The sequence below is a fragment of the Capra hircus genome, chromosome 18 (assembly GCF_001704415.2).
Source record: "Capra hircus breed San Clemente chromosome 18, ASM170441v1, whole genome shotgun sequence".
NCBI lineage: Eukaryota > Metazoa > Chordata > Mammalia > Artiodactyla > Bovidae > Capra > Capra hircus.
In genome coordinates, this window is record NC_030825.1 from 59,631,783 (window position 1) to 59,658,506 (window position 26,724).

Below are 26,724 nucleotides of genomic sequence, written 5' to 3' on the forward strand. Positions count from 1 at the left end.
TTAAAAATAATTCTGTTTTTTTTTCAAATTTTTTTCAGATTCATTCCTTGCCTGAGTGCTTTCTTCCCTTCATCTCATACATTTGAAATTTTCTTTGGTAAATAGTAAATCATCTTAGACTATTTTGTGCCATACTTAGCAAAAGTGTCACCTCATTTATCAGTTTTAATGAGGTAGATGAACCTAGAACCTGTTATACAGAGTGAAACAAGTCAGAAAGAGAAAGACAAATACTATATATTAATGCATGTATATGGAATTTAGAAAGATGGTACCAGTGATCCTACATGCAGGGCAACAAAGGGAGACAGATGTAAAGAACAGACTTTTGGACTCAGTGGGAGAAGTTGAGGGTGGGATGATTTGAGAGAATAGCACTGAAACATGTAAATTACCATATGTAAAATAGAATGATCAGTGCAAGTTCAATGCATGAAGCAGGGCACCCAAAGCCAGTGCTCTGGAACAACCCAGAGAGATCTGGTGAGGAGGGAGGTGGAAGAGGGTTCAGAATGGGGGAGCTGCTTCTGCTGCTAAGTCGTGTCAGTCATGTCCGACTCTGTGTGACTCCATAGACGGCAGCCCAACAGGCTCCTCTGTCCCTGGGATTCTCCAGGCAAGAATACTGGCATGGGTTGCCATTTCCTTCTCCAATGCATAAAAGTGAAAAGTGAAAGTGAAGTCATGCAGTAGTTTCCGACTCTTAGAGTCTTAGCGACCCCATGGACTGCAGCCTACCAGGCTCCACCATCCATGGGATTTTCCAGGCAAGGGTACTGGAGTGGGGTGCCATTATAGTCACTGCTGCTCCTGCTGCTAAGTCACTTCAGTCATGTCCGACTCCGTGCGACCCCATAGATGGCAGCCCACCAGGCTCCCCTGGGGCTTTTCCCTTCTTTGTCTTGTAGCCACCGCTTTTTTGGACTCCTTTTCCCTGTTCTACCTACCTAACAGTATCCATTAGATCCTCCCAAGCTGCATAGTTTAAAGTTAGAAATTGGGAACAATCGTGATCAGCTGTTTCATTTTCCTTCTCAGGAAGGAAAGTGGTAGGATTTAAATGTCCACAGACTTTAAGCTTAGTTACTGGTCCTTCTAACAACAATGACTGATATTTAAGAAACCTACTGTCTGTCATCCAAATATTAACCTTAGAATTTAAGATTCCACTCACATGATGAGAAGTCAGGACAGTAAGATTTCGTCGATTAATTATTTTTAAAGCTTCAAGTGCTAATAAAGCTGCTGCCCCAATTACTCTTAGGCAGTGGGGCCACCCATGTGAAATTACATCTGTTTTTCTGCTTAGATAAGCAATAGGTTGCTGGTGAGGCCCTCGGGCTTGTGTCAAAATTCTGAAGGCCATACCTTTTCTTTCAGTGACAAACAAATCCTGACCCTGTGGGCAAGCTCAAAGCGGGAGCTTGCAGGAGGGCAGTCTGAAGAACCTTAAAAGCCTTTTGAGTATCTGGAGACCAAAGCAGTTTGTCTGTTTGGGCCTGCTGAGTTTCAGCTATAAGTTTATATAAAGGCCGGGCAAGTTCCCCATAACCCGGAATCCAAATATGACAGTAGCCTGTGATTCCCAGAAATCTTCTCAATTGTCTTAAAGTCATAGGTAGGGGATGATTTGGTATGGGTTTAATTTTCTCAGGGCCTATGGCCCTAGTCCCTTCTGATATGATTAGGCCCAGATATCTAACAGATTGTTGACAAAGCTGAGCCATTTCTCTTGATGCCTTATAAGTGCAGCCTGCCAGAAAGTTAAAGAAATCTTCTGAGGCTCCTGAACAAGCTTCCTCTGTCTCAGCACAGAGCAAAATATCATCTACATATTGTAACACCACCGCTTTGAAGCCATTAAAGTTTTGTAGATCCTGTGACGAACTTTGTCCAAATAAGTGAGGACTGTCACGAAATCCCGGGGGCAAAACTGTCCAGGTTAACTGAGAAGCTGGCTGCTTAGGTCTTCAAAGGCAAATAGAAATTGACTTTCCTCCACCAAAGGCACAGAATAGAAAGCATCTTTCAAATCAATTACTGAGAAATATTTGGCTCGTTCAGGAATTTCAGACAATAGAGTATAAGGATTAGGCACCATGAGGTGTAAAGGAACTACAGCCTCATTTATTATTTGTAATCTTGAACTGCTGCTGCTGCTGCTGCTGCTAAGTTGCTTCAGTCGCGTCCGACTCTGTGCGACCCCGTAGACGGCAGCCCACCAGGCTCCCCAGTCCCTGGGATTCTCCATTCAAGAACACTGGAGTGGGTTGCCATTTCCTTCTCCAGTGCATGAAAGTGAAAAGGGATAGTGCAGTCACTCAGTCATGTCCGACTCCTAGTGACCCCATGGACTGCAGCCTACCATGCTTCTCCATCCGTGGGATTTTCCAGGCAAGAGTACTGGAGTGGGGTGTCATCGCCTTCTTGGAATCTTGAACTAGTCTCCATTTACCATTTGATTTCTTTATACCCAAAATAGGAGTGTTGCATGGACTGTTACAGGGAACTAATAATCCCTGCTCCTTTAAATTTTCAATGATGGGTTTTAACCCTTAACCTCAAGTTTCAGTGGATACTGCTGCTTATGTGGAAATAAGTGGGTCTTTGAGCTTGGCAACTACAGGAATAGCATTTTGTGCTCGACCCACAGATTTTCCATCAGTCCATACTCTAGGATTTACATTTTATTCAACTAAAGGGAGAGAAAGGGAGGGCTCCGTATTTATGAAAACAGAGGCATGGACCGTGTTCAGTATATTCCTCCCCAAAAGGGGTGAGGGAGACTCTGGCACAATCAGAAACTCGTGTGAAAATAGCACAGAATCTCAGTTACAACATAAAGAATAACTGAAATAATACCCTTTGGCTCGTCCAGACAGTCCCACTATAGAAGTGGATCGGGAAGGAAGTGGGCCAGGGGCTTCAGTAAGCACGGAGTAAGTTGCCCAGTATCTAAAAGGAAATCGACGGCTTGTCCCCCCACAGTTATTAATACCTGGGGTTCCTCAGGTGTAATTAGGACAGGAGCTTGTGTGGGGACCCCTGGGCACCTTCAGTCCTGATTGTCTTGAGAATCTGACCCCAGGTGTTATTATAAGAACACAGTATTTTAAGAGAAACCTCCTTTTAGATTTGAATAGCGAAGGAAAAAAATATTGCTTGTTTGTTTCCTCCTGCTGCTTAAGAGAGATAAAAATGTCTGACGCTTGCAGCCTATTTCCTCCATTTGGAGACCCCTGGCCTTCCTGCCTGTTACTTTCTCAACATCTTGTAGTAAAATAGACATATTTTCAATTGTGGTTTTACCAAAGACATGAATTGTGTGTATGTGTGTATGTGTGCACACACAAATGGATATTTCTGGTCTCAGCTCTTTACCAGAGAATGACGGAGGTATGACATTAGATCTTGTGAAATTAAAGGCATTTCTTTGAGAAATGGGAAAATAAAAGAACATTTAACATGATAAAACCACCAAAATGCTTCATTCTTTCCTTTCAAAAAAAGAAAAAACAAAACACCTAGTTTAACTGGTTAGTCTAATGGTCTGTTTTCTTCATTTTCTATGATCAGTGAAAAAAAGTGAGTTGTGCGGTGATATGAAGATGTTTCCCTCAGGTCCCTTTGTGACTTTTCTGTGCAAATGAGGAAGGATGGGCTGGATTGACCCGGAACCTTCCAACAGAGCCTCTCTCTTCATAATGAAAAAGATTGCTCAGATCCTATTTCCAAACTGACCCCTTACAATGTTTGTTGTACCAGTGGATATATATTTGCAATTCTGTATTTTTAAAATATTTTACTGCAGTCGTATAATAAAGAATTACCTGCTTGGTATCAGTTTGACCCAATCTTGAAAGAAAAGTTTCTTTTGCTCAGATACATGACAGATATTCCTGGTCTTAAATGGGATGGGCAATAAGGACAAACTTGGCCCACTTGCCCTTCAGCCTCCCATTTCATTATTCAGTTATACTCAGTTCTCTTCACTCAGCTCAGACCTTCTCATAAATGGCTTCTCTCTGGGCCTGAGGGAGCCCACTTGTAACATGCAGATGAGAGACTAGAGTGGGATCTCTGAGTGTGAGCAACACTGACCCCTGAAATGATTAGGCAAATTGGCTGTGTGTCTGTGTGTGGCAGTTCTGGTTTGGAGGGAGTTTCTGGTGGTAATGAGAATTTTAAATAGATCCCAGTCCTCCCTGAATGAAAAACGAAAGGGAAAACTGTAGGATGGAGGCAGGATCACAGGCTCAGAATTAGATGACTTCTATGAATAAGGCTAAATCTGAAGGGAGATTTTATTTTACGTCCTGACGTTCAGACCTCCACTGCTTTCATTTGTTCTTGGGTCAAACGCTTGACTCCTCGCTGTTTCTCCACAACCCTCTGTCAAGCTCAGGGCCCTGTCAGTGCCTCCAGCCTCATCCTGGGAGTTGACCCTTTGGTCATGGTTCAGCCTGTCCTGGTCTCATTTACCTTTTCTGTTTCCAAATACCCAAACCATTTCTGTCTGACATTGTAGTTCCTTTTCTCACCTTCAGGTCACCGTGCCTCAGGCCCTTTGTCACCCTTCAAGTCTAGGCTCAGGGAGGTCACCCCAACCCCTCCTAACAGTCTCTCTCACGTTACCCAGGTTTATTGCCTGTGTATCAGTTGCCATCAGCAGAAATCAGTGCCCTTCTTCATGGGTTATTTTGAGTCCTTCCTGGTTCCCCTGTTTTTAGGGCTCATAGTGTTCCTCTTCTTCCCAGCATGGCTGCAGTACCTGTTACTGGAAATGTCTGTAGATGACAGGACTATGGGTTGGGCTGAATAATCCTCAGGGAAGACCAAGAGAACAGGGCAGGTGATGAAGATGTTTCCCATGTTCTAGACATTTCAGCTGTAATTGATCTTTGCCCCCTGTGACTACTTAATTACTCAAAAGATGAGCCAAGAAATATAGGAAGTCCTGAAAAGCCCTACAGAACTGGTGTCCTCAAGCAGTGGTCTAAGGTGTCCCCATGTTCAGTCTGCTGGGTTTCGTCCTCTGCAGCCCCCAGATCTAAGCTCTCTCCATCCAGGGACCAGTCACCATCGTGGACAGCAGCTTTGCCATCTAGGAGTTCATGTGCTCCATGTAAACGTTGTGATTTCAGTGCACTGAGGATGAGCCCCCTGCAACCCCCAAAGGCTAGAATATCTTCCAAGTAGGTGTGGGTGGAGAAAACAGGAGATAGTGGGACCTGAAGACCCTTGCTTTGAGACTTCCTCATCTCAAACGCCTTTGTACGTGGACTCCATAATGTCCCCAGGTGGTGGCAGACTTTCCCAGGAGGGTCAATCTCTTGATTTTCATACTGCGTGTGCAGTGTCCTTTGGGTGGTAGCTCGTGGGCACTCTTGTGATCCCCTTTGCCAGGAAACCCCTGTGCTCTTTAGTCTTGCTTAGTCCAGTCATCAGGGAGGAGAGGTAGACAAATGGGGAAAGCGGAGGGAGCCTGGTGGGGTCTGCAGGAGGGTTGTGGCAGTACTTGGGAGCATCAAGGTGAGCCCAGTGAATGGAGCGTGTGCCATCCCAAGTGTAGTTGCAGGGACAAGGGGTGTATGGATCTGTTGGAAGAGAATGTCTCCATTCAGGCTGGAGCACCTGGAAGAGAGTTTGTTGGAGAGCCTCCATGGAGTGGTTTGAGGTTCTACTGCTTGAGCTTGTGTTCCCCAGGACAGCAGTGCTGAGGCTAACATGTGCCTGCACAGGTTTGATTTGACAACTCGTGACCACACATGAGCAGCAATGAAGAACGTGGAATTCAGCCAAGAGAAGTCTTTTCCACTGTTAGAACGGTGGCCTGGGCTGAGCCTGCAGGCAGCTGTGGGTGCAGGAGGATGGGAGCCTTGGGCTTGAGAGGCTGGTTCTAGCAGGTGCCCCCAGCATCCACTCTACTCCCTGGCTTTTGTTGGCTCTTTTAGCAGGCAGGCACTGTAGAGTAACAGGGAAAATCTCAAGTCATTTTTTGCATCAACTTTGGTATCATTGTGTGCTTGGGGTTGCCGGTGCAGAAAGGTTCATGTGCATTTGGGAAGATATCAAGAGAATCTGGAGTGTTTCCTTGGAAGGTGCCGAGTTCTCAGTGGGCCATGTGCATCATTGGAATTATCCCTCTTTTTCATAGTCTTTGGAGATTTCGATGTTTGACCTGGATCACTCACTCTAAATGAAAATATGGTGTCTTGTGTCTGTGGATCCTTGGGTGTCCTCTTTCGTATTTTGCCTCATGCGTGAGCTATCAGGGCTTGGAATGCTTTGTGTTTGTATAAGAAGGTTAGAGGCTCATTATGGGCTCTGTGGACACTCTGTTGGACACCATGAAAGTTTGTAAGTTTGTTTGAGTCCTGCTGGGAAAATAGGAGTACTAAGGTTAAGATCACAGAATGCTTGTTATAAGGTGGTCCTGCTCAGTAGGGATCTCTGGGCCCAACCTGAGGAGAATCATAAAGTCCTGTGATGTAGGGGAGGATGGCTCCAAAAAATCAGAGGGCAGCGATGCCACAGTGATCTGCAGCCTGGAGGCTTGTTCTCTAGAAGATGCAGCTGCAACTGTCTTGCTGCCAGGCTGGCTTCTGTGTTATCCACTCCTGTCCCTCCCAAAATAAACACACATACAGGCACAGTACAGAAAACACGGAATCTTAACTGCGCTCTTGGTGGTAATGTAAATGGTACTGCTATGTTGGAAAATAAAATGGAAGTTCCTTAACAGATTAATATAGGAAAGGCCTACAGTCTGTCAAACCCATTTCTGACAGATATCCAAAGGAAAAGCAATCAGTTTTTCAGGGATATGTCCACAGTCCCATAGGTGTGACTGGATTTGCAGTAGCCAAGGCATAGATACAGCCCAGATGTCTCTTGATAAAAGAATAGGTGACAAAAGTGTGGTATAGAAATAAGAATTAAAGATTTTAAAATTTAAAAAATAAAAAAAAAATTTATTATATACTGTATATTTATGAACTATTTTTTCCTCTGTATATAAATATAAATACCAAGGATCCTGCATTTATGCCAGAATAAATAAACCTAGAGAACATTATACCAAGTTAAATAAGTGTGACAAAGGAGGACAGACACTATGTAGAAACTAGACTTGTCAAATTCATAGAGCCATTGAGTAGTAAGGCTGTTACCAGGAGGTGGGTGGACAGGGAAATGGGGCACTGGTAGTCAAAGAGTGGAGATTTTCCGCTGTAAAATAAGTAAGTTCTGGGGATTTGAGGTACTGCATGCTGCTGGTAGTGTTTCTATATCTTTGAAATTCGCCCAGAGAGAAATAATACAGTGTAGTCATAGGTGGAAGTGTAACTTCCTTGACTATAATAATTATTCAGTGTATGAATGTATCACATGATCACTTTGTACACAGTACATTTATACCATTTTTGTTAGTTACACCTTAGTAAGGCTGGGGAAGAAAAAGAGAGTTGGGGGGCGGTGCTTTTCTCCTCTGAATGGTGCTCAGTCCAGGGTTCACGTTTCACTGATGATGCGTTTTGCATACACATGTGCCGGAGTCCAGCTCCAGCAGCCAGGGAATCAACCTGAAGAGATGAGCGGTGTCGGCAGAGAATGATGCAGCCTCTGACTCAAGGTACGGGACTGCATGTTTATTTCAAGCTTCAGGTTCTCTTTTATACATTGACAAAAGCATTAGCTCAGAGGTTTGGCATTTTCAGTTTCCCCTCACCCAGATTTATTTTCTCCATAAAACATTGTTGCCCTTCAAACAGAGTTTCTGCTTCAGCTATTCTCTCAGAATCCTGTTTACTTTAACTTGTGATTACATTGTAACTCATGCTTATGTCTGGGCTGCAAACCACATTTCCTCAGTTTATTTCTTATCTTTCTAAATCCTGTTTGCCCCTAGCATCCTAAGCTCACTATCCCCTAAAAAGGCTTCTAGCTATTAATATTTCTGAAATTCCTAATCTGTAAAGCTATAGTAAAACATGCTAGCACTACCACATTCCTTAAATTTTTAGCTTCTAAGTATTCTTAATTATTTCTAAACCATAAATTCGGCAAACTTCCGTTGCCATAAACATTTCCCTCACAAATAGGTCTCAGATGACAATCCTTCCCATGGCCTCAGGCTGTGGCTTATGTGCTCATCCTGGAACTCTCTTGTAAAGATCCTTGAACAAATGTCAATGGTTAACTTTATGGATTATTCTCTGGGCACAACTGCAGAAGGCTTTGTGCCTTCTCATGCTCCTCTCAAGGACAATAAGCACCTTAACATTCTTTTCAGTCAACTCAACCGAGGAAAGGAAAAAACAAGTCAGAATCACAAGACCTCACTCCTTCATCCCGGGTCCGTGCCTGCGGGACAAGGAGAGGAGGTTGGGGCCGTGCCTCCATTTTGTCAGTAATGTCTTAACGCGGCTCCCAACACACATGTTTTTTACCCTCTGACCAGAGATTCCCCTTCAGATAGTTTTTGTTGGTCCACAGCTCGAGAATGTTTAAGATGGCCCAGTTGATTCCAGTCTGGATCCCTCACTGAGCATCAGGAGTCTTGAGCCCTCCCAGTCCTGAGGGCTGAGATCTGGGCTGAGGAGGGGATATTCTGTTCTGAGTGGGGATGGATTGGGACCTGCTGTATGACCTGAAGGAGATTGCCTAGTCAGCAGAGGTGCCTGCTGCTGCTGTGTACATGAGGCCTCACCAGGAGGGGAGTGTGATCCGAGGGAAAGTGTGGGAAAGTCCCATGTTGGTCTCTCTGCGGAAGTTGACTGTCCTGAGGCCCTCCTGAGACAGTGGCCACAGGGGCCTGTCTGTCCCTCATGGTGAGGGCTTCCCTGTGTGTGTGTGGTTGGGGCTCAGGAAGGGGATGTGTTGACTCTAAGCATTAAACAGCATGTTTTCAACTTTCATGATAGACCTCTGAAGACTCGTTTTGCCTGAGGAAGCCCTGAAGTTAAGGAAGAGGAAAAAAAAGGAGTGAGGCATGGCTCTTTCTCAGGTAAGGTCATATTTAGTCTGTCCTTCCTGAAATGCCCTTCTCTGGACTCGCTAATCGTGTCTGATGCTGGAGTGTCCTGTGTGACTCCTGTACATGCACACTCACCTGAGGCCTTCCCTTAGCCCTGTTGTCTCCACTTAGATCCCATCTCCCCATGACCCGGTGACCTGGCCCTTGTGAGGAGGCTCCCCTGGGCACTGTCCTGGGCAGGGCTTCTCACCCACAGGTTGGAGCTGGGGTCTCAGTGCTGTTGGACAGCAGGGATTGCTTAGGGCCTATCTGGATGCGCTGTCTGCTCTGTCAACCAGGGTAAGGAAACTGCACGTGGAAGTCAGGTGTTAGTATGCACAACAGCTGGTGAAATCTGGGAATCTGAGCAATTGAGCCTGTCCTTTCCCTTTTGTGTATCTGACATCCTTGTGAATATACCTTACATATATATATACACAAAGAATTATTTCTGAGTACTGTGTTCTGTTCAGTTGATTTATTTGTCTTTTTATACCAGTACCGCATCACCTTGATTACCTTGTAATAGGTGTTGAAATAGAAAGACCTCCATCTTCCTTCTTCAAGAGTTTTGCTGTTTGCTCTTTGAATAGTTCTATGACTTTAACGATGTTTTATTCTGCTTCTACAAAGATTGTCATGGAAATTTTGATAATGAGTTAATTGATTGACACTTTGTGTGGTTATTAAAGAATCTGTTTTGATACAGCATGTTTCTTTTGTAATCTTTATGATTTTTACTGATGAAACTTTGTCATGTGGGAAAGAAGATACATTTACTTCTTTTTTAATTTGGGGACCTTTGATTTCTTTTTCTCATCTTATTGCTCTAAGAGTTTCAGTGCTGTGTTGAACTGCAGTGCAGAGTGTGCATCCTTGACGACTTCTTGACCTCAGAGGAAAAGCTTTCATTCTTTCTCCATTGCTGTGCTCTTTTCATAATGGCATTTATTATGTTGATGTTGGTATAATTTATTGTTTGTAGTTTGTTGAGTGTTCCATCTTGAAAGGTTGTCAAATTGTCAAATTTTTTTTTCTGCATTGAGTTGATCCTGGTTTTTTTTTTTTTCTCCTTTAATCTGTCATATTAATTGATTTTTGTGTGTTGACTTCTCCTTGCCTTATATGAATAAAATCCACTTGGTCATGGTGTCACATCTTTTTATTTATTTATTTAAGTTATTTTAATTGAAGGATAATTGCTTTACAGAAGTCGTTATTTTCTGCCAAACACCAGCATTAATCAGCCATACGTATACATATGTCCCCTCCCTCCCATCCTCCTTCCTATCCCACCCCTGTAGGTTGTTAGAGAGCCCCTGTTTGAGTCCTTCAGTCAGTCAGGAAATTCGCATTGGCTCTCTACTTTATATATGGTAATGTAAGTTTCCATGTTACTCTCTCCGTACATCTCACCCTCTCCTTCCTCCCCTCCCACCTCCATCTGTTTGCTGTGTCTGTTTCCCCAGTTCTTTTTAATATGTGTTGAAGTTCGTTTGCAAGTATTTTAATTTTGCATCAGTATTCATCAGGGGTATTGGTTTCTAGTTTTCCTTTCTTGTGTCTTTGGGAAATCAGCAAACTATTAGAACCATGCTTGCTCCATAGAATTAGCAGGATTAGTGGTAATTCTTCTGTAAATGTTTGGTAGAATTTGGTCCTGTATTTTTCTTAGAGGTTTCTGACTACTTTTTAAATCTCTCTAGTTATAATGGGCTTCCCTGGTGACTCAAATCATAAAGAATCTGCCTTCAGTGCAGGAGACCCAGGTTCTCTCCCTGGGTCAGAAGATTCCCTGGAGAAAGGAATGGCTCTCTAGTCCAGTATTCTTGTCTGGAGAAATTCCATGGATAGAGGAGCCTTGTGGGCTACTGTCCATGAGGTCAGAAAGTGCCAGACATGACTGGGTGGCTATCACTTTCACTTTCAACACTTCTCAATTGTTTTATTTCTTAATAAGTAAAATAGTTTGTATGTTTCTGAGAATTTGCCAGTATCTCCTATATTTTGTCATTTATAGTCATTATCAGTCATAATACTTCCTTATCTTTTTGACCTCAGTTGTAATCACTCCTATTTCATATCTATTTTTAATTATTTGAATATTTTTTTCTCTTGTCCTTAGTCAAGGTGGGGGTTTTCCTATACAGTTTTTTCAAAAGATCACCTTTTGGTTTGTTGATTTTTATATTTTTCTACTTTCTATTGTATCTCTGGTTTAATCTTTCTTATTTACATGTTTCCTTCTGCTAAACTTGAGTTTAGTTTGTTTTCTGTTTTCTGCTTCCTAGAGGTCTAAAAATAGATTTCAGGTTTAAGATCTTTTCTTTTTTGTATGTAAGCATTTAACAGTTCAGACTTGCCTTTTAGTACAGTGTTCTCTGTGTGTTATAAATTTTGTAATGTTGTTTTTTCGTTTTGATCCATATATTTAAAATTTTCCATGTGATTTTTTTCTTAGACCCATTTGTGGTGTAAGAGTGAGTTGTTTAATGTTCACATTTGAGGAATTTTCTTTTTTTCTTGTGTTTATTTCATTGTTGTTAGGGAAGATACTTTTATGGTATCCGTCTCTTAAAATGGTTAATTTTGGCCTAACATGTGGTCTCTCATAGAGAATGTTTTCTGTGTCCTTGAGATACATGTGTTTTCTGCTTTTCTTGGGCAGTGTGATCTGTACATGCCAGTTCAATGTTTGCTTCATTTTTCTGAGATATCTAATGTTAGATGTATATATATTTTTACTTGTTACAACTTTCTGGTAAATTGACTGTTTTATCATTATGCAATATTTGTCTCATTGCACTTTTTTTTTTCTTCAGTTTATTTTGTCTGATATAACAGTCTCCCCTGCTCTCTTTAGGATGGACCTTTTCCATCCTTTCACTTTTCACCTGTCCATGTCCTTAGGTTTGTGAGTACTACCTGTTTCAACTCTCTGACAAACTCTGTGTTTCTTGCCCTGGTTTATTCCTCCTGGTAGTTCTTCTAGTGGCCCCTGCTCCTGTGCATCATATGGTGGTGAAAGACAGGCACCCTGGACAGCTCCTTTCATGCCACTGTAATTTCAGAAGGAATGTATTGAATATTTCCTTCCTATCATGATATTTCTTGAGATAGTCTTACTTAATAACTATATTTTTTCATGTTTTCACCATGATTTTTAATTCTCCAAGAAGTTTTTTTACTTTGCTATTGTGATATTTTTTTTGGTCATGATCTAATGACTCTTCTAATTTCAAATCACTGTTTTATTAATGGAAAAAAAGAACAAAGTCTTTGGCTTCTGTTAATGCCTTGCTATGTAAATCTAAATGGATAAAATTATATTTGTATTTTTGTATATGGTAATTTTATTATGAATTGAGTTCAAGTATTCTTTTTTTTTTAATGTTTTTACCGGTTTTCTTTTTGTAGCCTAGTATAGAATCCTGTTGAAAAACTCAGCTGAGTACAAAGGATACATTTTTATCGTCTGAAAGATGCTGAAGCACATGTGAATGAAAGGATGATATAAAATTGTCCAAAAAACCTGTCAAAAGACGAATCCTCTCATGCCAGTTAATTTTTTATAATAAGCATGCATGCATGTGCGAGTCTGTGGTTTAGATAGAAGACATCATGATTGTAAAACTATATATCACCTTTTTTTTCAGTTGAAATTGTGTTATCAGTATAATTTGTGGCCTTGAAATTTTCTAAACAATCCTGTTAGTGTTTTAAGTAGTAAATTACTAACAGTTGTGTTTCTGTATCCACGTCTATAATGACCTTTCATGCCATTCCACATTGTTCACCTTGGACTTTTTTTTTTTTTCATACTAATACAATATTTATTTGTTTTCCTTCTGTCAAACCCTGAGCCCACCACTTTCCCCAGGCTGCCTGGGGAGTTACAGGAAAGGGAACGTACAGGGCAGACACAGGAGAAAGAACTATGGGAGGTGGAAATAGCTCCTACATATCGTGAAGAAGATGAACTAGACCACCATCAGGCAAAAGAGCCCCATGGCCTTTGAGAGGGCCAAGCCCGTGGCGTAGAAGAGCTACTGTTTCAGAGACGGGTGCCTGGCATAACAGTGATGAAGCTCCCAAACAAAGTCCCACTTCCAGCCCCAGAGCCAGCCACCCCTGCTGTGGCAGCTCCAGCTCCAGGGAACTTGGCTGCTGTGTCAAAGTCCTTTGAAATGGCACTGGTTTGGAAGCTGTGGCTAGGAATAAGTGAGATGGTCCAGGGACCTGGGGCTGCAAAGCTGCTGTGGCTCTCATCAGTCAGTGTCTCTGGTCCTTCACCACCACTGTGGACAGTGATCACTCAACAGGAGGGAGGTTCTCCCGATCAGGGAGGGGGTAGAGATGAATTTGCCGCAGGTGTCCATTTTCAAGGGATGAAGACTGGAGGCCCGAGAGCTGCTTTCCCTGCAGAGAAGACAGAGTGGCAGGGAAGAGGCTCACCTTGGACGACTTTCAAGTTTTCTTTAGGAGCCCTCTGTCAAAGGACTTGTAATGTTCTCTGTATTACTTCATTGTTAGATGCTTAAGCTTCAGTTGCTGAGCCCAAGCTTCTGAGTTCAGGTGCTTCATGTAACATTTCTTACCTTCTTGATCTGAGTCGAGTTTCTCAGAGTGTCTGTGACACAGGTTTGCTTCTGTAAGGGGGGAACAGATGGTCCTTTAATGAGCTTTTATATTGATGACAGGTTCTTGCCTATAAAATACTTATTTAATGTTTAGAGTAATACTACAGTAATTTAGAGCAACAGGAAGCCTTGAAACATTTGGTCCTTGCTCCTATTATCTACATCATACCTGAAAATTTTGACCTTTCCATTAAAAGTGCTGTGGACTTTGTCATCTCTGAAGACACCACTCATGCTGTACCTCATCGAGATAATGAGTTGCACTCACTGGGTAGAACATAATATCTGACACTTCTGTATAGCCAAAACAGTGTTGAGCTTTATTTTTATATATTGCATGGATTTTGAACAATGATGTAAAACCCATATTAATTGGAGGATCTCATAAGGTCTTAGCAAAGAAATTAAAATTAGAGATCCATATTTTCTCCAGATACCCCTGCATGGATCTGTTAGAACACAAGCTTCAACCAAGTCAATCCGTACGCCTTACTACCCTTTCTCTTTTGCATGAAAATGAGAACTTTTCATGGCCCCTTTGGTGACATGTGGTTTCATTTCAGGAACGACTGACCTCTGAGGATGTGGCCATCGAATTCACTCAGGAGGAGTGGGAATTCCTGGACCCTGCTCAGAGGGCCTTGTACAGGGACGTGATGCTGGAGACCTACAGGAACCTGCTCTCCTTGGGTGAGAATGATTTCCTTCCAGAGCTGCCCTTGGGTATCTGCATTTTCCCTGTGTGCCCTTTGGAAGGCCCTGATGTCTTTCATCTGAGAGTTCTGGTGACTGGGGCATGAGACAGCTTCAGAAGGTTAAACTGACCCTCTTCAGATGCTGTGTCTGTTTCATGTCATATCTGAGGTTGTCCCAGAGCTTAATTATGTACAAAGCTCACTGGCAAATGTTAAAAAAAATAATACCAAAAAACCCGATTTCCTATTTTCTTCCTTTTGACTTTTGCTCAGTGTTTAAAAAAATCCACAGCACTTTTGATTTCTTTCTTCTGATAACTCTGAATATCTATTTGTTTGTTTTCAGTTGCTTGTTTACTTTTTTTAGCTGCACCATTCTGCTTGTGGGATCTTAGTTCTCTGACTAAGGATCAAACCCAAACCCCCTGCATTGGAAATGCAGAATCTTAACCGCTGGATCACCAGGGGAGTCCCAGAATTTCTGTTTCTGATCTGAATATTATCTCCACATTAGAGCCTGAGAAAAAGCTCTGGACAGTGGAGAGTGATATAAAAGTAGCCAAAAATACAACATATAAAAACGAGTATCTCAAAAGGGCTGTTTTTTTCTGTTTAGGAGTGGGACAAGTTGGTGGATTGTATCCTCTGTGGTTGTTACTTAGGAAAGTGTAAGATTGGCTAGAGAGATCGTCTTTTTGATCCTAGATCCTACGAGGGGAGCGTATGTGAATCTCGCAGGCTCTTAGCTTGCCATCTGTAGGCTGAGTGCATGGTCCCATCTCAAGATGCTGTAATGTCTGACCTTCATGTTGTGTTAGTTTTACTCTTGTGCTGCTCTACCCCGTCTGGGAATGTCAGCTGTTCCTGATGTTCCATTCTCCTTACTTTGTATCATTTTACCTCTTCAATTTCTTTGAAATCTATTCCTGAGGGTCTGAAATTTTATCTGGTTTCCTTGCTGTGATAATCCACCTATGTTTAATTGGCAGCCTCTGGTGAGTCTGTGTGGAGTGGATTTAGTAGGTAGCAAAAACTGTGATGGAGACAGTATTCCTAATGTTACTTTCTTGCTCTGTACAAAGTCACCATTTGATGCTATCCAGTAGAGTGGTCAGTATGTTCTAGGATGATGAGAGAGAAAGTATCACGAGAGCCTGATACATCTTTCCAGGTTATTTTCTGGCTTTGGAGACTCTGTCAAGGGCACCAAGACAGTGTTGTTCATGTGTATCAAGGACCATATATTTTAGCCTCTGTAAACGGTTTAGGAATTTATCCCAGGACAACTTTGTCCAAGTTCACATTCTCATATCTATGAGGCTATTGGCTGCACTGTTGTTCTGTGCATTGTAGGTATTTTTTTATTTTATCATTGAGTTCAAATTTCTGTGTTACTCTTAGTTTTTCTGTTTTGTATTTGCAATGCGTTGGATGGTTGATTGGGGAATGGTCCCTATGGTAGAACTGGTGATCAGTCCCTCTTAAAATTCTTTATATATTCTTTGTACTCATTTACTATCAGATGTATGATTTCCACATATTTTCTCTTTTACTGTTGATTGTCTTTTCAAACTCACTGCACTTTAATGCAGAGTAGTTTATAATTTTGATGTAGTTCAATTTATTGATATCTGCTTTTACTTTGTGGCCTGTGCTTTTGGTGTTATATCTGGTAAATCATTTGTGGGTCCAATTTCCAAAAACATTTCCTGCACCTTTACTTCTAGGAGTTTTATACAGTTGGGACTTAGGTTTAGGTCTTTGAACCATTTTGAGTTCCTTTTTGTCTGTAGTGTAAGATAATGTTCCAAGTAAATTCTTTTGCTGGTGGGTATTCAGTTTTGTCAACATATCTTGTTTCATAGACTGCTTCCCCCATTTAGTAGTTTTTACACCCTTGTGAAACATCTTTTGAACATCTCTGCAAGGGTGTTTTTGTTTTTGCTTTAACCATTCTTTTTAGGTATGCTGCTGCGGCTGCTGCTAGGCCGCGTCAGTCATGTCTGACTCTGCCCACAGACGGCAGCCCACCAGGCTCCTCTATCCCTGGGATTCTCCAGGCAAAAACACTGGCGTGGGTTGCCATTTCCTTTTCCAGTGCATGCATGCCAAGTCGCTTCAGCTGTGTGCAACGCTGTGTCACCCCATAGACGGCAGCCCACCAGGCTCCTCTGTCCCTGGGATTCTCCAGGCAAGAATACTGGAGTGGCTTGCCATTTCCTTCTCCACTCTTTAAGTAAATTTACAATGTTGTGTTTCAGGTATACTGCAGTTTACAAGATACTCAATATAGTTCCCTGAGCTATATGGTAGGTTCTTGTTGTTTATTTATTTTGTATATACATTAGTTTGTAAATATTCAGACTGGTAATTTATCTCTCCCTTTCCTGTCCCCATCACCATCCTGTACTATCCCCTTTGGTAACCATAAGTTTGTTTTTCATTCTGGTGAGTTTATTTTGTGAATAAGTTCATTTGTATCATTTATTTCAGTTCAACATATAATATCCTATGATATTTGTCTTTCTCTGATTTCACTTAGAATAATCCCTAAATCTGTCTATATTGCTGTAAAAGGCACTACTTCATTGTGTTTTATGCTGTGGAGGTGGCAACCCACTCCAGTGTTCTTGCCTGGAGAATTTCATGGACAGGGTAGGCTGCCAGCTTCTGGTCATGAGGTCTTAAAGAGTTGGACACGGCTGAGCTACGTTCACTTCACAATATTCCCTTGTATATATGTACCACATATTCTTTATCCCTTTGTCTGTCAGTGAACATTTATGTTGCTGCCATGTTTTGGCTGGTATAAATAGTGCTGCTAAAAACATTGGGGTTCATGTATCATTTTGAATTAGTTTTCTTCCTTTTTGGATATATGCCCAGGATTGGAATTGCTGGTTCCTGTGATAGCTGTATTTTTAGTTCTTTATGGAACCTCCATGCTATTCTCCAAAGTGGCAGTACCAATTTATGTTCCTTCCAACAGTGTAGGAGGGTTCTCTTTTCTCCACACCCTCTCAAGCATTTATTGTTTGTAGACTTTTTGATGGTGGTCATTCTGACCAGTGTGAGGTGATACATTTTTGTGGTTTTCATTTGCATTTCTCTCATAAGTAGAGACATCAAACATCTTTTCAGGTGACTGTTGGCCATCTGTTTGTCTCCTTTGGAGAAGTATCTGTTTTGATCTTCTGCCCAGTTCTTGATTGGGTTCTTTGTTTGTTTTGATATTAAGCTCTATGAACTGTTTGTATATTTTGGAAATTAATTCCTGATAGGTAGCATTATTTGCATATATAGTCTCCTAGTCCAAAAGTTTAGTTTTTATTCGTTTTTTGGTTTCCTTTGCTTTGCAAAAAGGTTTTAAATTTAATTAGGTCTCATTTGTTTGATTTTGCTTTTATTACCATGACTCTTAAGAGATAGATTCAAAAAAATTTTGCTGACACTTATGTCAGTGTTTTGCATTTGTTTTCCGCTATGAATTTCATAGTATCTGGTCTGGCATTTAGATGTTTCACACATTTTGAGTTTATTTTTGTATGTGGTGTTAGAGAATGTTGGAATTTCATTCTTTTTCATGTAACTATCCATTTATCCCAGCATCACTTATTAAAGAGACTTCTTCATTCTATATTCTTTCCTCCTTCGTTATAGAATAATTGACTAAGTAAATTGGTTTATTTCTGGGATTTCTGTCCTGTCCTACTGATGTGTGTTTCTGTTTTGTGCCATCATCATACCACTTCCCTGGTGGCTAAGACGGTAAAGCCATCTGCCTACAATGGAGGAGACCCAGGTTCAGTTCCTGGGTCAGGAAGATCTGCTGGAGGAGGAAATGGCAACCCACTTCAGTATTCTTGCCTGGAAAATCCCATGGACAGAGGAACCTGGTAGTCTACAGTTGATGGGGTCACAAAGAGTTGGACACAACTGAGCGACTTCACTTTCACTTTGTTGACTGTCAGTTGGTAGTATAGTCTGAACTCAGGGAACATGATTCCTCCAGCTCTGTTCTTCTTTTTCAAGATCATGTTAGATATCAGAGTCTTTTGTATTTTGGTAGAAATTAAGTTTTTCTTTGTTTTATGAAATATGTCATTGTTAATTTGATAAGGGTTGCATTATATATGTAGATTGCCTTGGATTGTGTGGTCATTTTGACAGTGTTACTTCTTTCAACCCAAGAACATGGTATATGTTTGTGCCATCTGTTTGTGTCATCTTTGGTATCAGTCATCAGCATCTTACCATTTTATGAGTACAATTCTTTTGACTTTTTAGGTAGGATTATTCCTTAGAATTTTATTTCTCTGAGGTGGTGAATAGGATTGTTTCATTAATTTCACTTTCTGATATATCATTATTAGTGTATAGAAATGCAGCAGTTTTCTATGTATTTTGTATCCAGCAAGTTTACTCTGTTCATTGATGAGGTCTAGTAGTCATCTGGTGGCATCTTCGGGATTTTCTGTGTGTAGCATCATAGTGATAGTTTTACCTCTTTATTTTTTTTACCTTGAATTCCTTTTATTTGTTTTTCTTTTCTGATAGTTGTGGCTAGGACTTCCAAAAATATGTTGAATAAAAGTGGCAATAGTGAACATTCTTGTCTTATTCATGTTGTTAAGGGGAGTGCTTTCAGTTTTTCCCTGCTGAGTATGATGTTAGCTGTGTGTTTGACATATACAGTCTTAATTATGTTGAGGTAGGGTCCATCTGTGCTGACTTTCTGAAGGGTTTTTATCATAAATGGCACTTGAATTTTGTCAGAACCTTTTCTGCGTCTATTGATGATCATATGGTTTTTAGTCTTCAACTGTTACTGTGGTGTATCATAGTGATTAACTTGTTGATATTGAGAAATCTTGCATCCCTGAAATAAATCCCACTTGATCATCCTTTTATGTCCTTTAATGTATTAGTAACTGTTTGAATATGCTCTTTTGAACTCAGGGAAGGTCTAGGAGAATAAAGCCTTTTCCTACAAAAAAGAGTTGGATGCCTCAGAAAGGCTTTTGTAACTGGGAAGGCCTTCCAGAGTCAGTGTCAGTCCCTCCTTTCCTTTGATGCTCCTCAATCTTGAGATGACCATGTGTGGAAGACGAAATGGAATAAATGTCTAATAGAGAGGTTAATCATACTTGGCAGAGGAACCCAGGTTTAGATAGCCTTTTCCTGGATTTTCCTTCTGATTTCTGCTAATAAGATTCTTTCACAATATCCTGGAATATTGTATATGTTTTTCTTGAATATAAGCATTCAATTGTAAGTTACAAAATCAGAGTTGGATACATTACATTGTAAATAGTATAACAGGTATCATCCTGCTTTCTCCATACATCACAGTCACTTTTAAAATCTCTCTTGTTTCTGTCCCATAACCATAGTATAATGCCCATAAACTTGCTGAACCAATTCTTTTCTTTTAAGGTCAGTATATTAGTTTGTGCTCTCAGTTATTTTCACAAAGAGATGCAGTCACAAGCTGGTATCTGACATAAACCTGTGTACCCTATGCTCCACGCAGACCCTTTCTTAGTCCTGACCAGTCCTCACATAGTACCTTGATATGGATGGAAACATTGTTCTTACCTATCACATCCCTCCACATTCTACATACTCTCACTGTAAAGATAATCTCTGATAATTTATTGGACACGTTTCTCAGGACATGACCTAAATCGCTCTGTGCATCCATGATGACTCACAACCCATTTCGAGATGGGATAGTTGAATAATAGTTAAACAGACTACTTCTGTCTTGTATCTTCCTTGATATTTTCTTTCTAAGTTCCTTGTTTTTGTTTTTTTTTTTAAATATTTTCTAGTCTATTCATCGGAAAAGGCAATGGCACCTCACTACAGTACTCTTGCCTGGAAAATCCCATGGACTGAGGAGTCTGGTGGGCTGCAGTGCATGGGGTCGTGAAGAGTCGGACACGACTGAGCGACTTCACTTTCACTTTTCACTTTCATGCATTGGAGAAGGAAATGGCAGCCTACTCCATTGTTCTTGCCAGGAGAATCCCAGGGACGGGGGAGCCTGGGGGGCTGCCATCTATGGGGTCGCACAGAGTTGGACACGACTGAAGCGACTTAGCAGCAGCAGGAGCAGTCTATTCATTCGGTGGGTGGTCATGTTTACAAATAAGTTTTATCAGTCGTCCAAGTAGATTCAAAGTCATATCCTGGTTCTCTTACCACTTTGTGGGCCAATTGGGTGTGTCTCCTGCTCTAATTAGAGAAAAACATGTTAATTTACCTCAAGCCTTTTAAAGCAAATTAGTGTTGTCAGTAGTACATGTTTTCTAGTAAATACTCAAAATTTATTTGTTTAAGAAAGGTAATATCTATATTCTGTCATGTTCTTTATGATACGACTTTACATTGTATTTTTTTAATATAAATCTATTTATTTTCATTGGAGGTTAATTACTTTACAGTACTGTATTGGTTTTGCCATACATCAACATGAGTCTACCACAGGTATACACGTGTTCCCCATCCTTAACCCCTCTCCCTCCTCCCTCCCCGTACCATCCCTCTGGGTCATCCCAGTGCACCAGCCCCAAGCATCCAGTATCATGCATTGAACCTGGACTGGCGATTTATTTCATATATGATATTATACATGTTTCAATGTCATTCTCCCAAATTGTCCCACCCTTTCCCTCTCCCACAGAGTCCAAAAGCCTTTTCTATACATCTGTGTCTCTTTTGCTGTCTCGCATACAGGGTTATCGTTACCATCTTTCTAAATTCCATGTATATACGTTAGTTTATTGTATTGGTGTTTTTCTTTCTGGCTTACTTCACTCTGTATAATAGGCTTCAGTTTCATCCACCTCACTAGAACTGATTCGAATGAATTCTTCTTAATGGCTGAGTAATACTCCACTGTGTATATGTACCACAGCCTTCTTATCTATTCATCTGCTGATGGCCATCTAGGTCTGTTTTGTTCCATTGATCTATATTTCTGTCTTTGTGCCAGTGCCATACTGTCTTGTTGACTGTGGCTTTGTAGTAGAGCCTGAAGTCAGGCAGGTTGATTCCTCCAGTTCCATTCTTCTTTCTCAAGATTGCTTTGGCTATTTGAGGTTTTTTGTATTTCCATACAAATTGTGAAATTATTTGTTCTAGCTCTACATTATATCTTCTTAAAATTTTATTTATTTTTTAATTGAAGGATAATGGCTTTACCGAATTTTGTTTTCTGTCAAACCTTAACTACATTATATCTTGGATGCGTTTCACTTGCAACATTTTTCAGCAATATTGTGTCGGACCCTAGTCAATAAATACACAAAGCACTCACTTTTTATTTATTATATTTTGGTGCCATTAAACTAGGTAATTAAGAATAGTGCATGGCTAGAGATTAGCCTTCCTTGGTGGCTCCGTGGTAAAGAGTTCACCTGCTAATGCAGAAGATGCAGGTTTGATTCCTGAGTCAGGAAGATCCCATGGAGAAGGAAATGGCAACCCACTCCACTATTCTTGCCTGGGAAATGCGATGGACAGAGGAGTCCAGTGAGCTACAGTCCACAGTGTCGCAAAGAGGCAAACACGACGGAGCGACTGAACAACAACAACATATGTAGGGGTTGCATTGTTTATTGGCTGTTAGAATACCGGTGAATAGTATACATCTTAATTTACATGTCATTTACAGATGATGGTCTTTTCGCGTGTATTTTGCAATACACCTGACACATACTACTTGTTAACATTGTAAAATGCCTTTTCTTTTTGGGTACATAGTTCTATAGCAGATTTAAAAAACTATGTTGTTTCCAAAAAATTTTTTTATCATATTTATTTTCAATTGTAAACAACCAATTATGAATAGTTAATTATTAATTGGGTAAGCATGGTTTTCGATTATTTACTGCTATAATATATAATATATTGTTTAGAATTTATGTACAGTAAGTTTGCAAAATACAGTGATAGTGTAATATTTTTCTTTTCAATTTGAGACAACTGTTGATTGATACGTGCCTAAGGGTTCTGGTAGAAAAACACTCTGTTTTTGAAAGTTGGCATAAGATTGTCCAACGTGAGTATGTTTGGCATATTGTTTTTAAAACTAGGCTACCATAATGGTGAATTTATGTTATGCTTTCTTAAGTTAAGAATTCTATTCCTTTAGTGTTTCTAAACACTTAAGGTCATCATTGTAGTGTTTCATAACTTGATGTAAGTATTATTTTTGGTGTAATATATATTCAACATGAAACATTTATTTTTGAATTATTGTGAGCAGGATACCTATGATTCTTTTTATCTTGTAGATATCTCTCCTACACATGTGATGAAGCATTTACAACCCAAAGCGAACAGTGATAAACGCGAAACATTCCAAACATTGATGCTGGGAAGCCCTGAAAGCTGTGAAATCAAACATTTTCATCTTTGGGAAAGTCAGGAAAATATGTGTGACTTTGAGTGTCAGGGGAGAGATGACAAAAGAAATTACAAAGGCACACCTGTAAGCCTTAATGGAAATGTGCCTGATGGAAGAGATCTGCATGATAGAAAGGATGCAGAGATCAAGCCCTTTGGAAAGAGGTTTGGATTTAAGTCTCAGGATAAACTGCAGATATTTCAAACTGGCAGGATAATTTCTGAATATAATCAAGTTAAGAGTTCTGTCAACAACAGTTTCTCATTTTCACCAGTTCAAAGAATTCCTCCTTGTGTCCAAACCAGTGTTTCTAATATATATGGGAATGGTTTTATGAATCCTTCAGGAATAAAACAAGAACTCAAAGCACAGAGGGAAAAACCTTACAAATGTGATGAGTGTGGCAAGGCCTTTCATGTAAAGTCAGTCCTCTTAAGTCATCAGACAGTTCATACTAGAGAGAAACCTTACAAATGTGTTGAGCATGGCAAGGCCTTTACTCACAGCTCACACCTCAGAAGACATAAGAAAATTCATACAGGAAAGAAATTATTTAAATGTGATATATGTGACAAAGTCTTCAGCCAAAATTCAAACCTTGCTCGTCATCAGAGGGTTCATACTGGAGAGAAACCTTACAAATGTGATGAGTGTGGCAAGGCCTTTTGTGTAAAGTCAGCCCTCTTTACTCATCAGACAGTTCATACTGGTGAGAAACCTTACACATGTGATGACTGTGGCACGGCCTTTCGTCTAAAGTCAACCCTTTTAAGGCATCAAACAGTTCACACTGGAGAGAAACCTTACAAATGTGAGTGTGGCAAGGCCTTTTGTGTAAAGTCAGCCCTTTTAAGTCATCAGACAGTTCATACTGGTGAGAAACCTTACAAATGTGGTGAGTGTGGCGAGGCCTTTCGTCTAAAGTCAAGCCTTTTAAGTCATCAGACAGTTCATACTGGAGAGAAACCTTACAAATGTGAATGGTGTGGAAAGGCCTTTTGTGTAAAGTCAACCCTTTTAAGGCATCAGACAGTTCATACTGGAGAGAAACGTTACAAATGTGATGAGTGTGGCAAGGCCTTTCGTCTAAAGTCAAACCTATTAAGTCATCAGACAGTTCATACTGGTGAAAAACATTACAAATGTGATGAGTGTGGCAAGGCTTTTTGTGCAAAGTCTAACCTTTTAAATCATCAGACAGTTCATACTGGTGAGAAACCTTACAAATGTGATGAGTGTGGCAAGGCCTTTCCTCTGAAACCAACCCTTTTAAGGCATCAGACAACAGTTCATAGTGGAGAGAAACCTTACAAATGTGATGAGTGTGGCAAGGCCTTTCCTGTAAAGTCAACCCTTATAAAGCATCAGACAATTCATACTGGTGAGAAACCTTACAAATGTGATGAGTGTGGCAGTGCCTTTCGTCTAAAGAAAATCCTTTTAAATCATCAGGCAATTCATACTGGAGAGAAACCTTACAAATGTGATGAGTGTGGCAAGGCCTTTCCTGTAAAGTCAACCCTTATAAAGCATCAGACAATTCATACTGGTGAGAAACCTTACAAATGTGATGAGTGTGGCAATGCCTTTCGTCTAAAGTCAATCCTTTTAATGCATCAGAAAGTTCATACTGGTGAGAAACCTTACAAATGTGATGAGTGTGGAAAAGTCTTTGGTCGAAAACCACATCTTCAGCGTCACTGGAGAATTCATACTGGAGAGAGTCCTTTCAGATGTAATGAGTGTGGCAAGTTCTTCAGTCAAAATTCACAGCTTAAAAAACATCAGAGAATACATATAGAGAAACCTTTCAAATGTGATGAGTGTGGAAAAATCTTTGGTCAAAAACCACATCTTGAACATCACTGGAGAATTCATACTGGAGAGAGACCTTTCAGATGTAATGAGTGTGGCAAGTTCTTCAGTCGAAATTCACACCTTAAAAGACATCGGGGAATACATACAGAAAAACCTTTCAAATGTTTTGAGTGTGGAAAATCCTTTACTCAGGTCTCAGCACTCACTAAACATCAGAAAATCCATACATGAGAGAAACTCATGTGAATGTGGTATATGGTAGAAGTCTTCAAAATTCAAAGTTCAAAATTCACACCCTACTGTTGCTCAGAGAATTCATCCTACTGAGAAACCATACAAATATCATGAGTGTGGCAACATCTTAGGCTTCATGAGAAAATTCATACTGGATAGAAGGGAGATATAAATGTATTTATTAGGTCATATAGAACATGAATTCATTCTAGAAGATTCCTCACCAATTTCACAGCTGTTTTTTTAAAAAGTAATAACCCTATCCTCACATCTCACCAGTAGTATCAGAGTATTTATCCTGGAGAAAACACACAGCAATGTAATGTGCATGGCAAGGATCTTACCCAAAAGACACAAGATAGGAACATAGTGGAGCCATACTTCCCAGACTCAGTGGTCGTGGCAAATCCTTTACCTTTTTCACTGTATGTATTCTTTGATAACTTTAGTTCAGGTACTCAGCAACTGCAGTAGCTCCATATTTGAAGAGAAGCTAGAGATCTTTTCATGTAAAAGAAACCCAAATTCTACCTCAGCAAAGATGATTCTTTGGGACAAGAATCTGCCATCTTTTTGGTCTCCTGGCTTTCTGAATAAACTCACTATTCCTTGCCCAACAAGTAGTCTCTCTGTTTATTGGCCTGTTGTGTGGTGAGCTCTAAGAGCTTGGCTTTGGTAGTCATTGATCAAATGCATTTGCTACATGCGTTTCATGATGGTCTCTGGGAAGAAATCAATGAGATGAAGGGACTGACTTCATTAGGCACAATTTATTCACATCCCTGTTCCCTAGAAAAACACACAGCCTGAATTACAAAATTCAGTAGTGTGTGTGAATTAGCAACAGGGAGGGGAGAAAATAATGTAAAAGTAGGACATGACTCATCATGGTCAGTAGGATCAGGAAGCCCTTCCGTACATAGTCCAGCCTGTTATAAAACATAATGTTCTACCAACTGGCCTTGAACAGAGTAGGCAAGATGTTAAAAGGCCTGGGCTTTTCGTAGGAGGAGAGGGAGAGTTACCAGGGACTGATGGTGTGCTAGGAACAAAGCATAGGAATAGGGTCATGTTCTCTATTGGATAGAAATAACTGTTGTATCCATGATTAAAGAAGAGTTACTCTTATTTGTGGAAATTGAAGACAGAGCTGTCACGGTCTTTGTAGCCCGGGACCTGAGGAATGGAGTTGACAAGAAGAAGGAAGCAGGGGACCCACGTCTCGAGTGAAACAAGGTTGCTTTATTTGCAAAAACGCATGTTTATATATCTTTATACAAGGCAGCTTTAGGCAATAAACACATTGAAGAAAAACAAAGTGAAGCAAATAACAATCTTGAAAAGGCCAGAAAGCATTCCATATCCTGAGGAAGAGGGGCATAACTGAATAGATTACCTTCAAGTAAAAGGCCACTGAAGGGAGTCACTGAAGGGAATCCAAGCAGATGCTCTTTCTCATGACCTCAGTCCTGAGAACTGCGTGCAGCTCTGCTCGTTCCTGTTTTCCAGGAACTGATAAAGAATAGAGTCCTTGAGAATCAGCACACAAAAGAAGAAAATATCATGTTGGATCCTCTAAAGTTGAATGTCCCTTGACAGTTCCCCCTTTTTTACTTTTTCATAATTGGGGATGACTGTAGATACTTGTGTGAAAAAGGCCCTGAGAAAGTGAGTTTATTTAGTTTGAACAATTTTAACTGAAAGGCATCAGTATGTTACAATTATAATCACCAGGATAATTATCAGCATTATAGTTTCAGATCCAATACTATGTGTAATGCCTTGAAACCATCTTTGAGGGTCTAGCCCAGATAATTGATCAGCTAGCTGTTCAGCTAAGGGTCCCATATTGTTGGAAGAGGGTAGACTCTTACAGAAGGTTTCAAAGATTTCCTTTTGCAATAA

General features: G+C 40.5%; 1 protein-coding gene and 1 pseudogene across 6 annotated transcripts in view; one reads left to right on the plus strand and one right to left on the minus strand.

Annotated features, from left to right (window-relative positions):
• The window catches only part of LOC102179466 (zinc finger protein 665), a 39,426-nt gene extending 13,987 nt beyond the window's left edge, over nucleotides 1-25,439 (plus strand). For 4 of the 6 annotated variants that reach the window (XM_018062913.1, XM_018062916.1, XM_018062914.1 and 1 more), the window contains 4 exons: nucleotides 7,562-7,633; nucleotides 8,925-9,007; nucleotides 14,220-14,346; nucleotides 22,655-25,439. In XM_018062913.1, the coding sequence (XP_017918402.1) occupies nucleotides 8,993-9,007; nucleotides 14,220-14,346; nucleotides 22,655-24,816 (2,304 nt within the window). In that variant the 5' untranslated portion in view covers nucleotides 7,562-7,633; nucleotides 8,925-8,992 and the 3' untranslated portion in view covers nucleotides 24,817-25,439. Of the gene's footprint in view, nucleotides 1-7,561; nucleotides 7,634-8,924; nucleotides 9,008-14,219; nucleotides 14,347-20,438; nucleotides 20,485-22,654 lie in introns of those variants that run through there. The other 2 variants (XM_018062918.1, XM_018062919.1) reach the window with 2 other exon arrangements.
• Nucleotides 12,793-13,448, minus strand: LOC108638017 (annotated as a pseudogene).